The 18,130-nt window shown below is 42.6% G+C and overlaps 1 protein-coding gene across 1 annotated transcript in view; it reads right to left on the bottom strand.

Annotated features, from left to right (window-relative positions):
• The window catches only part of fat4 (FAT atypical cadherin 4), a 102,730-nt gene that overhangs the window by 14,209 nt on the left and 70,391 nt on the right, over window positions 1–18,130 (bottom strand). Inside the window, exons 7-9 of the mRNA XM_079352839.1 lie at window positions 9,150–9,330; window positions 5,939–6,189; window positions 1,251–5,594 (exon numbers count right to left, since the gene is read on the bottom strand). Coding sequence (XP_079208965.1) covers window positions 1,251–5,594; window positions 5,939–6,189; window positions 9,150–9,330 — 4,776 coding nt within the window. The remainder of the gene's footprint in view (window positions 1–1,250; window positions 5,595–5,938; window positions 6,190–9,149; window positions 9,331–18,130) is intronic.

The following is an 18,130-nucleotide window of genomic DNA, read 5'->3' as shown; positions in this document are numbered from 1 at the left end:
CTAAGATGACATCATTTTATCCAAAACAACATCTTGAAACTTTCATCTGAAGAAAGACATGATCTCATTCAATTGGCCGATTCTTCCCACAAATAATGATCAGGTTTTCAAACTTATTTTATGATCAAATTATGTTTTAGTGAGGCTATTTTTTTGCAGCGCAGAAAGACAAACAGTTGCAACAACATATGTGGATCACTTTAACATACAATGATAGGTGAGTGTCCAAATGAGTTGAAATGTTTAACATAACAACAGAGTATGTACCTATATTAAAATAATGAACTGGGGAAAGACGTGTGATTCAGGCGTGGTACAAAACAAAAAGACAGACAATGAAGCTAATTTATTTAAGGCTGTAAATCCTGCGACAAGTTGCCTTAATGGAGATAGATTCTGCTGCCAAAAAACAGCCGTGGAAAACAGGAAGTCGAGAGTTCACTGTGAGGGCACGCAAACTACTGTAAGTCAATAGGTGCACTACTACAGGGGGCTCATTTATCTTGATGAAACCTAAAGATTTAGGGTCATTTTTTATCGTCAAAATAAAAAGGGACAGTAATGACTTGACTTGAAGCAAATTGCCGGCTACGGCCCACTTTGAAAATGTCTTTCAGATGCTGGAATCAGCAGCTGGACAACATGAAGTATTTAAATTACTGTTCTAAGTAATTCCACTTAAAATCGGAACCCCTTTTATCAAGGGTAATAACACAGTGTATTCATTACACTTCAAAATGAAAAGCCTGATTGGATCTTTTATAGTGTTGCTCATTTGTCTTACATCTCAAATCAGAGCCAAATGACAAATCCTTGATTAAAAAATCCTTCTGTGTACACAAATGTATCTGTGTGTGGTCAGAGCTGTGTGCACATGAAGGAAGACAAAGAAATGTGATACGGTTTGAGCTGTGTGTGGAGTCTGCTCTCAAGCCCTTACTAGGGTCAGCTTAGCATCATCCTATTTATTAAAGCAAACATGGCAGGCTGATATGGATCACAGCTGATACCCCCCAACAAGTAATAAGAAAACCAAAATGTTTTTGGCAGCAATGCTTGTATGCTATGGCTGTGACACCTCTTGGAAACATTCAGAGACAAATATTTTCCTTGGACCCTAAGCCATGTGTGTGACTGCATCATTTTGTGTGTGTCTGTAAGTTTACGTGTCCCAACATGCCTTTTTTCTCCAGCAAAACCTGAGTGACTTTGTGGTCAGACATAAAATGCAACTCCTACGTGAATAGTACCTGCAAAGCCGGATTTGCAGAGGCAGTTAAAGCCGCCGGGGAAGTTCTGGCACAGCGCTCCATTCTTGCATGGATTGGAAAGGCATTCGTTGATATCCCTCTCACAGGCCATACCGGTGAAACCCTCAGGACAGGTGCAGGAGAAACCCCCCACCAGATTGTGGCAGGTGCCGCCATTGTGGCAGGGTGATGGCTGGCACTCATCGATGTCTGTCTCACATAGAGCTCCTGTGTATCCAGGCCTGCAGCTGCATGCATAGGGCTGCAGGGGGTGGTTGGAGACGAGGATAACTGGGACACTTTCTTCTGTCTTCATATCGGGCCCGACACTGAGACGCCGCTTGCAGCTGCCCCCATTCTGGCACGGGTTACGTGTGCAAGGATCATGGTCCACTGCATCTATTTGCACCCCACTCTGTCTATATAAAATGTCTTTGATACTTTGGAAGAATGTTGCCACACCGCTGGGGTTGACATATTGTCCATGGCCCCGTTTCACAGCTGCCATTAGGAAAGTTTGATTGTTGAGTTCAAATGCTCCATATAGCAGCACCCCTGTGCCTAGTCCTGCTAGCTGAGAGTTGGCAATGCGTAGGAAACTGAGGTAGTGGTTCGTAAGGAAGCTCTTGACTCCCTGAGATTGAAGTCGGATTAGTATGCTGTTGTCTACTGTGGCATTTGTAAAACCCATGAAGAGGACTCTGGCTGTATTGCTGACAGAACCATGGACACCATCACTGCTACGGATGGTAAGTTCGAAAGTTCCATCTGTTGAGCGAGCTTTAGAGTCGAGGTTGCACGTTCCAGTTGGGACACTAAACAGATTAGAGGAAGGAGGAATAAGGGAGCAATGGAACCTGTCCTGAATGTCAGGGTCTTGTGGTTTGACATCTCCCAAAGAACCCCCAGGAAACATGTTCCCAAAGTAGTGAACAAAGATTTCTACAGACCTCGACTCAGAAGGATTGTCATTCTGATCATTTATTTTGACGTGAATTGTTCCAGTGGAGGACATTTGAGGAACACCAGAGTCTTTGATCACAACAGAGAGGTAGAAGTCACTGATCTGTTCTCTGTCAATCTCACGGCTGGTGGTCAACACTCCAGCTGGATTAAGGCTGAAGTAGCTGTGTGCAGATCCAGAACCAAGAAGGCTGAATAAGAAAGGGCCTTGGTTGGGTGGTAAATCTGGATCAGACGCTGTTAGTGTTGTAACCGCAGTTCCAGGTCTTTGATTCTCCATAACCTCAGCATAGGTGGTTTTTAATGTTGGACCATTGTCATTGATATCTTCCAGATTGACAATCACAGTGGTGCTTCCGGTGGCAGCAGGTGTACCAGTATCCACAGCTAGAACTGTTAGATTGTAAACCGGAGTTGTTTCTCTATCTAGCTCTGCAGCCACAGATATTTGGCCAGTTTTTGGGTTGATGGTGAAAATCTTTTTATCAAACTCAGGAGCAATGGTGTATGAGAATCTGCTCCAGCTTGGGACAGAATCTGAGTCCTCAGCACTCACAAAAGTGACAAGCCCACCAGGTGAGAGACCTTCACTGACCTGCACATCATACAGCTCTTGGGTGAAAACAGGAGGATCATTTGCATCAAGAATTGTGATGTTAACAAAGACCTCATCAATATCTGCTCCACGGATACTTCCGGCATTCTTTGCCAACACCTTTAATGAAATCTTTTCCTCTTTCTCACGGTCTAGAGTACCTGTGACATAAATTTGGCCAGTTTTCTCATTGATACTGAAGCCCTTCTTTCTGCTCTTCCCAAAAATTAGGTAGTAAACCACTCCATCATCTCCTTGGTCTCGATCACTGGCAAACACTTCCCCGACCACTGTGCCTTTTGGAGCAGCTTCAGAGATTTCAAAGTAGTACTGTTTGGAGACAAAGCGGGGTACGTATTCATTGGCTCCCTTAAGCTGAATGTTGACATTGGCGAAGCTGCAGCGCTCCTCGTCTGGGACATTGAAGGCCTTTACTGTTAAATGGTAGACTTGCTTAGCCTCGTAATCCAAGAAGCCCTGGGTGGTGATTGTGCCTGAGTTCGGGTCAATAACAAAGAGGTCACTGTCTGAAGACTGTATCACATAAGCCATGACTGCATTGGCGCCCGAATCACGGTCTGTGGCATTCATTTTGACCACAGTGGTGCCACTAGGTACATTCTCCTGTACAATGGGGAAGTACTCATCAGGTTCAAACACAGGAGGGTTGTCGTTCACATCAGTCACATGTATTGTCACAGAGACGTAACTTGTTTTTGCAATCCAACCTCCATCAGTTGCTGAAACTCTAAGCTCGTGTTGCTGTTTCTCTTCAAAGTCCAAGGGCTTAGCAAGGGATAAAACTCCAGTTTTTGCATTTAGTGAAAACAGACCCTTGTCATTTCCGGAAGTAATATTGTATGTGATAAGACCGTTCATTTCTTTGTCTTTGTCTCTGGCAGAGAGGGTCCTTATTGCTGTTCCCACAGCAAGGCTTTCAGGTAAAGTGGCTGAAATTTGGCTTTGTGAGAACTCAGGAGTGTGATGGTTTTCCTCTGTGACGGCAATTCGCACTGATGTTCGTGCTGACAAAGGGGGATTTCCTCTGTCAGTCGCTGTGGTGTCAATAAGGAACATTTTGTTTGTATCTAATGTAAGAGAGGAAGCAACAGTAATCCATCCACTTATTTTGTCTAGTTTAAATTTACTGGAGCTGTTTCCACCTGTTATTAGGTACTCAACCTCAGAATTAAGGCCAAAGTCTTTTTTGTCATGAGCTACGATCCTAATCAGTCTGGTGCCAACTTTGACACTTTTGGTGACAGGAGTGAAGTAGCTAGGTGAATCAAACTCAGGGGGATTATCATTGCTGTCTACAATATTCACAATGACTGTTGTCTCACTCATTAAAGGCTTCACTGCCCGGTCTGACGCCGTGACAATGAAACTGTGGCGATTTATATTAATACTGCCAGTTGAGTTCTGATATTTTAACTGCTGTTTCACAAATATCTCCCCAGAGCTGGCGTTTATTCTGAAATACTCTGATTGAGATCGAATGAAATAGAAAATTTTGCCATTGATGCCCTCATCAGGATCAGTGGCAGACACCTGCTTGACAAGGGAGCCCACTTCGGTGAGTTCCGGGTAGTCGAGATAGTAAGAGGGACGGCTAAATCTTGGGGCGTTATCATTTATATCTGTTATGAATATGGTGACATCTGTGCTTACAGTCCAACCTGAGTCATGGGCAGACACTTTCACAATGTAATGATCTGTGTCTTCTCTATTTAGAGGCCTACTTATTGTTATGTCTCCTGTGTTTGGGTTAATATTAAATGGAAGGCTGGTATCTGTAATTGAATATCTGCTAATGGCATTTGAACCTGCATCCTCATCTGTGGTGGTAACTCTGGTGACGGTGAAACCAACTGGGGCATTTTCAGCCACTGTAGCACTAAATATCTTGGAAAATCTTGGTGCATTATCATTCACATCCAGGACATTTATCAGCACTTTCACTGCAGTGTTTTTAGGTGGCAACCCCCGGTCAGTGGCTTTGACTTTCAAAGAGTACTGGGCAACTTTCTCCCGGTCTAGTGGCCTGGTGGTTCGTATTTCACCAGTTCCTCTGTTAATGCTGAAGCTGTTCTCCTTGTTGCCATCGATAATGGCGTATTCAAGTTGTCCATTCGGCCCGCTGTCCAAATCAACAGCAGAGACAATCAGCACCCTCTGAGGTGAAAGGTTCTCCAGTATCTCAGCATGGCAAGGATCCTTATCAAACACTGGGTGATTGTCATTCACGTCTAGTACTGTTACTTCAATTTTCTCATAAGAGGAATAAGGTGGGAAGCCTTGATCTCTGGCCTCAATCCAGAGGACATACTTCTGAATGTGTTCATAATCCAACGGATGTCTAATAGACAATTCTCCTGATAGCTGGTCAACATGGAAGGCATTATCCAGGTTGCCACTTGCAATGTAATAAGACAATGGTCCACCCCTCATAGAAGACCCAGTCACCGTTGTAACGATGTGATTGGTTGGTTGGCTCTCAGGGAAAGTGAATGCATGCTCCTTCAGTTTGATGACAGGGAAGTTTCCTCCGGTTACAAAGCGGACGGTCACTGTTGTCATATCGGATTTAGGGCTCGCTCCGCCATCTTTTACTCTGACTGTGAGGGTGACTTCCGAGCTTCCAGTTAGCTTCTCATTGGCGGTGATGGCGCCTCTGACGGGGTCAATCTTGAACTTTTCAGCGTTGCGTCCAATCAAGGAGTAGTGCAGCTGGGAATTGGAGCCAGAGTCCTCATCCGTTACAGTAACGGCAAAGACCAAGGACCCTATAACAGAGATTTAATTTTCTGATCAGGTTTCTGTATGTTGAATTCCTTTTACTTAAAATGTTGAAAATGCACAAACCTGCAAATGAAGATAATTTTAAGGGTACATTTTAGATAAAAATTAATATATCAATATCAATAATTTGTTTCAATCATAGATACGTATTGTGTCTTCTTTTTTTGGTTTAAACTTGTTTAAAGCCAAAGCTACACCTATTTAAAAAAAGCAGAAGGTCTGTTTGAACATTACACAGCTTACAGACACATTAACCTACTCTGTCTACCAGCACTGTGACAGTAAATAAAGGTACAAACATATTATTATTTCAGATGTATGTACTTACCTGCTGTTGTAGAGGCTGGTATATGAGTGACATAGGGGTGGTGGTGGAACCGAGGAGGGTTATCATTGATGTCAGCCACTGTCACAGACACGGTGGCAGAGCTGGACATGCCCTCAGGCTGCCCTCCATCTGTTGCTACAACCAGCAGCTGGTAAAAGGCCCTCTCTTCCCGGTCCAGCAGCGAGCTGGTGATAATCTGTCCCGTAGCTGGGTTGATGGAGAACTGGCCGTGTCCTCCAGTCAGACTGTAGCTGCAGGAAGGACAAAGAAGGTCAAGTTTCATTGAAAGCTTTGTTAAATGTTTGTGGCATAATACAAGTTTCCTGATTGAATTTGTGGTGGAAAATCACAGAAACCAATCATGTCTTTGTGGGCGTTAGAAAAAGTAAATTACACTTTTTATTGCATTAACTCCTGACTCATTAATAAGAAGAACACACACATTAAAAAATGAAGGTGTAACTCCCTTTTAGTTTTTTTCTTTTTAACAACCTTAGTAAAATTAAAATAAAACCCAAGTTAAAAGGTGATAACAAAACACTTTGTTAACTAAGATTGTTGCTAATATTTCTTATTTCTTTTGCCTCGAGTCCACCAAGCTTTTCTTTCTGAGCGCCAGCATCTTTTATCAATTATTATCAATGAGCAGAGAGCGTTCACAGCAGAAAGCGGCCGTCTGGAAAAAATGTCAAGCGCTCATGCAGGGTTTATTTCTGAGTGCTCTGCTTCTTCTGTTCAGCCACTCCAAGCGCCTGAGAGTTAAAAATCGTTCAACTTTCAAGGAGCTCTTCACGTCCCTGCGTCCCCTTCCTGTTTATGATGGGGTTGGTTTTTTTTTATCTCTGACTTAGTCCTGAACACTGTCTAACTTGCAAACAGACGTTTACATTATTGGTAAAGTTTGGTGCTGTTTTGCCAATTGAAGTTTATTTTCAACTTAAACAATGTGCGTTTTTGATGCACAAGAGGAGTTTTCTATTTTGATCATTTTATCTCCACTGTCACTGCTTTCATAAGAGCTGCTGCATGCCTAATTTTCCCCTAGAGATGAATAAAGTATTTTGTGATTACAACTCTTCTTCATGGAAATTTTTTTTCTTCATTTACATTGATATATATTTGAATGTTTTTGACGTTCCAAACAGTACAAAAGGAGTTCAATTATTCAAAATCTCCTGTATGTAGATCCTCACAATCACTGCTACTCAATGGACACATGAAGCCACTTATGTTCTGTATTATGAGCACGTCATATGTCTCATTGAGGTTAATGTGTTATTACAGATGTTTCTAATGTAAATACAGACTGCCAGGTGTGACATGAGTCATTCCCCCAAGACTGTTTCTGCAAACTGTTAGCTGCACTTCAAGTGAGGGTTTGATTCAGCACTGTCACAATGTCATCCCTAGAGGGCAATGTTTCAAGCTTCCAAAAGAGCACAACTTATAGAAAAATAAGCTCAACAATTTGTCTTCACATTGTGCTGGTGAGACGTCAAATCAGTCAGTTGGCTAATTGGGTCATGTTGCTTCTTATTCTATCAAATACAGCCACTGTTTTCTACCTCAGTGTCTACACAGAGGCCCTGTGGTTTGTGCTGAAGCTCCTGTTTCATTTAACATATTTAGTTTAATTTACTTTACTGTGGTGCATGATGTTTATAAAGGGAAAAAAATAAACCTAAATAGATATAAAAGCTCACAGAACATGAAGTCGGCACAAAAAAATAACATTGCAAAAACATAAATCTCTTCAGCACCGAGGGGCCGCCGTCTTATATCACGTTTCACTCTGTATCTCACCAGTCTCCAGCAGGACTCAGACATAAATGTAAACTGACACGTACATATACACATCAGTGCATATTTTGAAAAGGCTTCAGAAAAAGCCTCCCTCTCGAGAGATGGGACGACAAATTACAAAACAATGTGTGAAAATGCGGAGGATGCAAAGCTTATTTGGATATCGCCAACAACACAAACTGTCCACTGATGCTTGTGGCCTGCAGCACAGTCCAGGGACAACCTACGGATGAGGGAAATCAAAAACTAATGACCAAAGGTAACTGGTGCTGGACTCCATTAAGGACCTTAAACCCCCCCTGGAACCCCTGATGGGCACAACTCGTACTGTCATAGATAATTAACATCCTCATTACGGTGTTTTGGGAAACTGGAGCGCGCTGGGGTACCCCCCAATGTGCACCCAGTGGGGTTATGAGGAGAGAGGAGGGGTCGGACTTGAGTCAGGGTCCGGCATGAGAGAGACCGACCAGAAGTTCTTACAAGGTCCCCCATGGAGCAGAATGAGGAGGAGGGGGGCTGTGAGTGTGAAAAAGCTGTTGTCCAGTTTGAGAATTAGAGCCCAAACAATGACTTTGAGTGTAGACTAAAACTCGGCACTCGCTCCTAAACTTCTGTTTACAATTGCAACATCGGCCTGGAATTTCACAGAGCTGGTGATGAGGCGAAACGTTTCACTGAAGGCATGAAGAAAGCCAAAAACCAGTCCTGTATGGCTCTGACAAGGTTTCATTCACATCAGGGAATCAAAGCAAACGTAAACTGACCTGGTTACTCACAGAGCTTGAACATCATGGAGCTGCTTTGGATCGTATAAATGATTTTGTTCCTGCATTTCAAATTCTTTAACTTTGACGTTTGTATAAAATGTTATTTAATTGCAGTATAAAAAAGACAGTTCATTTCAAAAAGTTTATCTTTTGGTGTTTTTTTAGGACAAATCTGAGAAAAAATATTTAACCCTAACCCAAAATAAGGCCCCTTAACAACAAATAAGTCTCTTTGTCAAACAAGTATTTTGCTTTTAAAATAATTTCAAAAATGAGATTAGATGGCCCAGTGGTTATTAGGCATGCAGAAGCTTTGGTCCTGATGAACGGGCGCCCAGGTTGAAGTCTGACCTGCGGCTCCTTTTCCGTCTCTCTCTCTCTCTCTCTCTCTCTCTCTCTCTCTCTCTCTCTCTCCTTCTGACTCTATCCACTGTCCTGTCTCTAAAGAGATGAATTCATGAAAAGCCTAAAACAAATTAAAAAAAAAACAACATTCGAGTGAAGCTTTTTATTCTATGTTTATTCTACGTTTGGACCATCAGAGGCCAGGGTGTTATGAACAACAATGTTCCCAGTTTTCAGTGTTAAATCCTAAAGCAGGGGTAAAACGAAAGCATAGCACTAAGGCACATCCTTACCTTACAACACCATTGGCACCCACATCTGCATCTGAGCTGTTGACCAACAGAACATCTGTCCCGGTTGGAGCGTCCTCCATGATGGTGGTGTGAAAGGCGGAGGAGGTGAAAACAGGGACGTTATCGTTCACATCGTTCACCAGAACCGTGACTGTTCCTGTTCCGCTCAGCGACGGAGAACCTGCAGATCAGAGAAGACAAAGAAAAGACAAAGAGTGAGTGTCAGAAGCCGTTTGCGCCGTCTTCAGCTTGAGCTCAATACAAGATGACGACTTCTCAGCGGCAAAAGCAACTTATTCGATTTTCCATTCACACGACTCAACTCCTCCTTGTTCCACAGCGAGCTGGTGAAGGGGACACAGCAGTTATTTCTGTGTTATTTCAGTTATTGTACATGACTTGTCATTTGCTGCATATCCACACTGAACCAATGTATACTCCTGTGACAGCTCAGCCATAATATTCCCACTGCATTTGAGTCGAGCTAATTTCTCTGACCATCGGTTTGGGTTTCCATCAGACGGTGTGCTGCCACATCAACACACACACACGCACACACACACACACACACACACACACACACACACACACACACACACACACACACACACACACACACACACACACACACACACACACACACACACACACACACACACACACACACACACCAGAACACATCAAAAAGGCTCAATGTCTCTGAAACCAAATCTTTCAGGCGTCCTTCCTGGGGTCTTGGACACTCACAGATTTAATTTCCACAGCGAGGTATCTATTTTAAGATGTGCGGCACTGAGAGAGAGTTAGTCTGTGGAATTTGAGTGAGGAGAAGTGCTATTTTCAGCAAAAATCTGACCGTCTTTTCTCCTCGAGCGGGTGACGAAATGGGGCTTGCTGCGCCCCCGGGGGACAGATTTAAATCAATAGCAGATGAAAATGAGATGCAATGCAGAGAAACCTGAAGAAAGAAGAAGGTTCAGACATGAGCTGGCCTTTATAATCCTTCCTTTAACGGAGCTCTGAACTGCTTGGCTCTTTATTTCAAACATAAAAACAAGGAACTGAAAGTCACAATATGGGATCTGGGATTTTAAGATTACATTCATAGCACTTAAGGATCGATAAATGCTGAGATCTGTAGCCGTATGATGGACTTCTCCCACCTTTCACATGTATTTATACCCTCCTGTAGCTCCCTTCAGAAATCTATGTAAAAGTGTCAATAATAAGTACATACACAATCCTGAGCTTGTGTCTCCTGAGCCTGTGTATTCAGCTGTTGAAAACATCAGATGCTTGAACTTAATGCGTACCATGGGGGCCCAAGATTAATAAAGGATAATAAAAAACATTTGGATGGTGGCCACCAAAACTCTCTCTTAATGCAGAGCTGTGCAAAAATCAAAACATTGGAATCTGAGAAACGAGGGTGCTGAGGGGGCGGAGGGTCAGAAAAGAAGCCTAAGGGACGACGTGGCTCTTTTCCTGAGCCAGCGGGGATTATCTTCTAAATATGATCAAATCAGGCCAACATGCTCATTATATTTCATGCCAATTCTTCTCATTTGAAAGTAAGATGATGTGTCTTTCCCCCCAGCGGACTCTTGAGATGAAACACAAGCCCTGCTGATAAAATGACTCCTTTTTGTCACTGTGCTTTTACAACGAAGCAAAAGGCTAACTGGCTCTGGGAACATTTTGGCTTTGGGATGCATCGGCACTTGCAGTCCAGGAACTTGATATAGATACGCGCTTGTTTTTTTTTTTCAGTTTGAAATGTGTGGTTTCAAGTGAAATATCTTGAGAACTGAATGAATAACAGTGACATATGCTACAGATATTATAAAATTGTGTTCTAATTGACAAGTCCTTTGAGCGAACACAGGTGGAGAGGGTTTGGCTGTGTGTCTCTGGAGGAGACTTCAGAATAGTGGAGGTGTGGACAAACAGCAGTTAGTTTTCATTTTAGTCCACTAAATAGTAAAAAATATGAATTGCTATTCCAAGTCAAGAAGACAATAGTTTAATGATGTTGTTATCTTTTATCTTGCAAATTATTTGAGGGATCAATAGAGGGAAAAAAAAGACAAATCAAATCCGTCGTGTGGAGCTACCCGAGATTTGACAGATTGTCATGGAGAACATGAAAACACATATTCCCTTTCAGTGCTACAACTACCTTTGAGTTGTTGCCAAACTGTGACCTTGCTGAGGGCACAGAAATGTCCCTACAAAGATCAACAAACGTCAACTTGATTGTGGGGTTGAGAGACCACCGCAGCTTCTTTCAGGAGGGCAGGGAGTTCCTTACAAAATGAGATGGTTTACTGTAACATCCCTTCACTGCCTGGCTCTGTGATAATAAACAGATATTTGACCTGAGGCTTGTCATGCATCCAGCTTTTCTGGTCAGAACAGAAGTGGCTAACATTCAGAATAAACAGAGCTGAATTCCAGAAGGAAAATAAATGGTACAAACAGAGGTAACAGTAAACAACGTTTTATCCCAGAAGAGGCCCAGAGAGCATACAACACCAATCTTCACTGACTCATTACCAAAATGAGTCATGTCCTCGAAGACTTTAGCGGCTTCTTTAGAAAATTGTGTTTATAACCAAATATAGGCACTGTTGAAGATTGAGGTGATCATGTATTTCCACCTTTACAAATATTTGTCATTGAGAATACTGTTTCCAAACAAAATCCTCAAAGATTAGTGGTGATATATGCAGGGACAACTGGTGGCAAATTTGGTGTCCGATGCAAAGTCTTTACAGCAGCAGAAACGCAATCCAGCCAGAAAATGTAAATTGTGGTTTCGGGTCTACGTAGCTTGTAGTCAGTCTATAGAGTATCATCGCAGGCTCATTATGTAATCAAAGCACCATAACATGTGGCTGAGTGCCCAAACAAACACGCTCACACAGGATTACTCAATCAACATCATACTTGATTTGCGGCTTTCTAATCCCCCCCTGCGCCTGAGCTCGCTGTGTCATACGTCGACGTGAGTCACAATTCAGGGGGAGGTTGTCATGACAACAGATAAGTGCAGCTCCATCCAATCCTCTTAATTGCGGAGCGTTCCAAGCCAGCCAGGTGTCTGTATCACTGTAAGCTGCTGCGCTTGCCAGGTTAAAGCATGTTTGACAGTCAACAACTCGCTAAGACTTTTGTTTATCAAAGAAGTTCTGTGCAGGCTGATAAGTGGCTCTGGGAGGTAAGTGGCTTTGCTTACACACGCCTTTGGCTCGAAGCGAGAGACCGAGTGGTGAAGAAAATATTTAGTTTTAAAGAATCGAGCCAGTCGCTGATCTCAAACGGCCTTCTGTGTCCCAGTTGGAGCTGCAGATCTATAGTATTTTTTCCTCTGTAGAAGCGGAAGCAGGACAAGGGACAAGCCTAAACCTGTGTGTGTGTGTGTGTGTGTGTGTGTGTGTGTGTGTGTGTGTGTGTGTGTGTGTGTGTGTGTGCGTGTGTGCGTGTGTGCGTGTTGAGCACACTGCACTCCTTACTAGGCGTTTCACTTGTGCACAGGATGTGATGTCACAACCTGTTTACAGCCTCGGAAGAACCAAAAAAAGTATTCTGCCACCAATTGTTTGACCATTGACCTGCATTGCGTCCATTGTCACCATCCCAGGACACCGTTTCCCAGCTAATCCTTCGTAAGCACACAGCAAAGTCACCCCAACCCCCCCCCCACGGCGAAGAGCTAAAAGTACTCCCAAGACCCCCTGATGCTCTTGAACCTGTGCTGACCCTGCCTTCCCAGACAAGCGTGGGTTCAAACACAGCGTTTCTCACATCTTTTTTTGGTGGGTCACTTCTCACAGCTCTGTTCAAACTCTAGGACGTGCCTTCTTTTGCCTCCTGAGGCTCACTGATATCACATAACCCCTGGCAGCTGTTCCCTCCCTAAAACCTGCTGTCCAATGTGTTAATATTTCAGCTCTATCTTATTACATTGCGTGGGCTGACAGATTTAGTCATCAAGGAACACTATATCTTAGCAGGTATGCAAATGTATGTAAATGACAGTTGTTTCAAATAGTTAAGGTGAGGGTGAGACATTCTTAAGATTCATAAGGCGGCGGCTGCTTACTGAGGGGGTCAAGATCGCAGCTGAGTACGTCGTCTGCTTCCGATTCTAAAATTTCCTGTGAATACTGTAGCTACAATAGTTAGATAAGCAAACCCAGAACACGTTTTATTTTTTTTATTTTTTTTGCACAAAATAACTTCCATTACCTTCTTCTTCTTGTTTCTGGAGGGAGTGACTCAACAACAAAGGAATGCTCTCCAACAGTGCTGAGAAATGCCAGCATCTCCTCCAAACAGTCTTTGCTGGATTTTGGCAAAGCGCAGAGAAGAGTGTCAGGGTCAATGATTTAGACGACTACAGCCTCACGCTCCAGTCGAGTGGTAGTGGTGGAGGGGGGATACGGTGAGGAAATATGCCTAAATCTGGCATCGCTCAATCTGGCCTACCTCTATATGACGAATGACATCATTGTGCCATGGAAAGAGAGCTGCTGGAAATTTGCAGCGGGAAGTCAGCTGCCTACCGTTTGCTGCCATGCACTGTGGTTAGAAAAGTATTTTTTCCATTGGCAAATCCAGTCCCCAGACCCTTTATTCTTTTTCATTCTACAGCGGTTTTGTAGATCTTAAACTTTTTAAAAGGTTGCACAACGCCGGAGACTGATTAATTTGCATGTTGTATAGGCTGACATTTGCAGTTACAGGACTAATGTTTGTGGCGGTCATTTTTTTTATTGCAAATTTCACATGCAGTGTGGTCGAAAAGTTTATATTTAAAATGTAATAGCCTGTTTCAGTTTAATATCGACGGTCTTTAAGCCCAACAGAACGGCTGTTTCCCTTAAAGGTCCAAAAAGTTCCTTTAAAATATCCCAATCCACTTGACATCTTACACACGCTTTTCACCAATCAGCAAAATAAAAATAAAGTATTTCATATAAAACTGGACAACTCTTTAATCATCTGACCTGTGCAGGAAGCCCAGAAACCAAAACCTCTAAGGAGATGCTAAAGTATCTGTTTAACTCTACAAGCAATTACAAAATCCTTTGTTGGATTAAAATTCATTCTCAGTTGTTTCACAATTGAAATTGATGGCCTAAAAGATACTTTGCTTGCCTCGTGGTCACAGGCTGCTGTCTTTGAGGCAGGTTGCCCGGGCTTGAGTTTGACCCGTGGCTTCTTTCCCACAGTAACTATCAGTCTCAGTGACTAGTTTTCAATTTCATCTGCAGTCGTTTCTAAATTAATGAAAAAGGCCCAAAAATAACCGTGGAAAAAAAAGAACAAACAAATTGTGAAAAAACTGATCCTGTCACGGTTGTTTAACAATATTTAACGAATTGTTCGACACAAGCGAATGTTCATTTATAGGCAAACAATGCATTGAAAAAATCCCTGCATAAGAAACAAAACAAACCTGGGACTTTTGTGCATATTTAAAGGAAGAGTTTGACATATATGTATTTGAACTAATAGAAAGCTCACTTACTGGCAGGCTAAAGCAATCAAGGCACTACCTCACCACTGTTCAAAGTTTTTTTGCTGTGGGCGTAATCTTATTTCAAAGGGTTAACCTTCGGTCACTGAGGAAAGCAAACCGCCATGACCTGACGTAACTCTCTTTGTGATTACAACCTCACTTCATTCACATGTACTTCCCGCTGTGAGCGCATCAACATCATCCTCTGAAAATCTAAATCAACTGTTTTTGCAATTTTTCTGTGGCTAGAAAATTGTTTTGGAAGAACATGCCCCTCAGCCTTGAAGGTCCAGCGGTGTGTGTATTTGATTCATTCGGGTTATAACTGCGCATGAGGAATTTTGGATTCAGAGAAGCATGCTACCTCAAATCAGTCAAGAAAATAGTGGACATTGTGGTTCTGTGTTTCCATGAGGTGGTTTTGCCTTAGAGAGCTGAAATGGAGTCGCTGAGCTATGAAGCGGTATGAATACTGTACAGGATAAGTCCGATATAAGTCCTGGTCATATCTCTGTCTCCAAGACTCAAAGACTGAGAGTAGTCTCGATGGGATCACATCAGACTGATGGTATTCAGATAACTCTTTTTCATCCTCTGAGCAGTCATTACAATAAGGGATGAGGCAGAAAGTCGCTGGCGTCAGTGCATCTCGTTTCACACGAAGCAACTGAGTCGGTCGGGGAGCTCAAAGTGCTCGGGCCACATGAGGATTCCTCCCCCGGCTTTAATTGAATCTAGAAACTGCCATTACCACTTAATTAAACACAGCACATTCCCCTTTCAGATCTGGGAGTGACCCAGTTGGGGCAGTGACAAGCAAAACACAGCCCTGTGTTTGATATTTCACATTAATCCTGGAGAACTTAAAGTGCTTGTTAAAGCTGCGGCGGGAGTGACATTCAATTCTCTCTGCTAATATTTCATTGCAGACTCGAAGCTCAGATCTTCATTGCGGGGTTGGATACAGTTCGAAGAAAATGTGGGGAATAACTCTGAAGAAATGGTGTCCAAAATAACAAGTTTTCCGGACCTGGGGACTAAAGCAGACCTGCTGACCATCTGTTGCCCCTTCCTCCATCCTGCAGACAGTGTCCTCTATAAGCCACTCAGCCCGAAAGTATTGTCTAGCATAAACATATGGCAGGGTCTAAGCACCTTATTAGTGTACATTACCAGCAGACAAATCACATTAACCTCCAAAAAGGTGCCGCAGACGTATTTCCATGATCTTCCTGAACTGGAGTGGGAAACAAACACATGTGTTAATGCCGATTAGGTTATCTGTTGTTTGATCGTTGCAGCTGCTACGAGGGTGCACACTGCTGAGAGAGCCACGCGAGGGGTTGATTTGAAGGAACAGTAACACCCTCCTCCTGGGAAAAGGCTGCGAGTTGCCCTGAGTTTCACAGCCTAAGCTGCACTAAGAAGCCGGTTTGTGTGTCTCTGCTAGCACAAGAGATAAGCTCTCCCTTTAGTCCATATCCACTGATGTTTTATCAATATTCAGGGCAAAGAAGGACAGAGCTGGGATCTCCAAACAAGCAGGTTCATTAAAGTGTGATGTCCACGACAGGTTGATTTAGAGAAGACGGATGAATGTGTGAATTTATGAGACAGCCCATATGAAGCCTGAAGCTTAAGGCTAAATGGTTAATTACGCTTTATAGACTGTGGTTAGATTGTGCGCTTAAGGGACAGCGTAAATAAAACACATCATTACTCAGAGAGAGAGAGAGAGAATTGGCCGCCATCGAGGCAAAATTGACATTTTTCTGCCTCTGAGAACCTGTTGCTTTGCGACAAAGCTTCTTTTAATGCGACCCCGTCCAGCACCCATGAATGGTCTCGGAGGAGCCGAGTGCAGGGTGCGAGCTGTCCCTCTGCACAGTTTGCCAAACATAACAGAGTAAACACAGGTTTTCTCACAGTTAACAAGCAGGAGAGTGAAAGAGATATCTCAGCAGAAGACTCACAGGCTGCTGCAGCCAGTGCAAGGGGAAAAGAATATTCCTAATAATACTGAAAATCTTGCAGGCATTTGTCAAATTAGACCTCAAATGTTATACAGCTCGCCGGTTATTTATGGAGTGCCGTGTCTGAATGCTTTTGCATAATTTCTTCCCCATATGTTACGGATAGGGTTTGCGGTCTGCATGCAGGCAGGAAAGCATATCGACAGACACAAAGTGCTGCTTTTTCTCAAATTTTAGGGCCTGTGGTGAAATTTAATAAAGTGATTTGCCTTTTGTGTTTTTATTACAATGGTGCTTTTATTTGCTGTTGTGTTGAATATTTGGAAATCTCTATTTAGCAGTGCATCTGTGGACCATTTAGGGACTGTTTTCCATTTGATGGTGTCACAGCAGCACCAACAGATCATAACCAGAGTTAAAGTTGGAAAACACACATTGGCAGTGGAAGGTCCTAATAATACAGCTCTATAATGTTCATACACTCACTGTATTCATTATGAAATACAATTTTCACGAGTGTTCCGGAGTAGATAACTTAAATACATATGCATTATATTCAAATAGAAAATCTATGTGCGAACTGAGATTAACAGAGTGAATAAGATTTCAATGAAAGGAGGACATATTCTCTCTTTTCCATCTTTTCAAATAGTCCATGTGGTCTAAATGAAACATCTGTGCTTTGGTCAAAATATAATATGAATCAAACACCAGATGACATTTTTGACCCTGTATAAACCAGCTCTCTCAGTTATTGAGAATATATTTTAAAAAGTAAAGCCATGAACAGAAACAGCAAGTGATCAAATGTGAGAATGTTTATTTTTGCTAACCAGGGGTATCAGAGCAGATACACATTTAAAATGTGGATGATGCCAGGCTAAAGCACTAATCTTCCAACCCACACCTCCTTTTACATAAAAAAACACAACTTACCGAAGCTATTTACACAAACACTCACATCTCGCAGTTGTTAAAGTGTGCCAGGCAGAGAGTGGAAAAGGAGAAAACGGGCGATGCGAGAAAAAAACAAAAAAAAAATCCACGAGACCGCATTGTTACTGCAAAGTTTTATATGAGCTGATCCAGAATGTTACTGCTCTGTTAAAGTTCATTTGAGGAACCTGATATTTTATTTGGCTGAGTCTTGTGTTGCCACTAGACTGCATACTGGCTGAAACCTCCAAGAAATTGAGCCCATTAAAGATTTAGTGAGCAAAGTGTTGGACTGTGATCAAGCTCATCAGGTTCTAACGCCACGTTATCAGTGTTTGTCAGGACTTATTTCACTCTTTAATTTCTGTTTTTCTTTCATGCCACAAATGGACAGATTTATGCCGAGGTTAAATGTTGAGGTTTTTTTTATCTTGCTCCAAACATGCAATAGTCGGGAGATTGACAGATCCTTACTTAACCAGTCAAGTCATGGGGGGAAAACTCAAGAAGACTTTATACTCTAGATTCATGGGAGCCATTTAAGA

This window comes from Symphodus melops, assembly GCF_947650265.1.
Source record: "Symphodus melops genome assembly, chromosome: 9".
Lineage (NCBI taxonomy): Eukaryota > Metazoa > Chordata > Actinopteri > Labriformes > Labridae > Symphodus > Symphodus melops.
The sequence above is the reverse complement of the archived record's forward strand: the minus strand, read 5'-3'. Positions and strand labels throughout refer to the sequence as shown.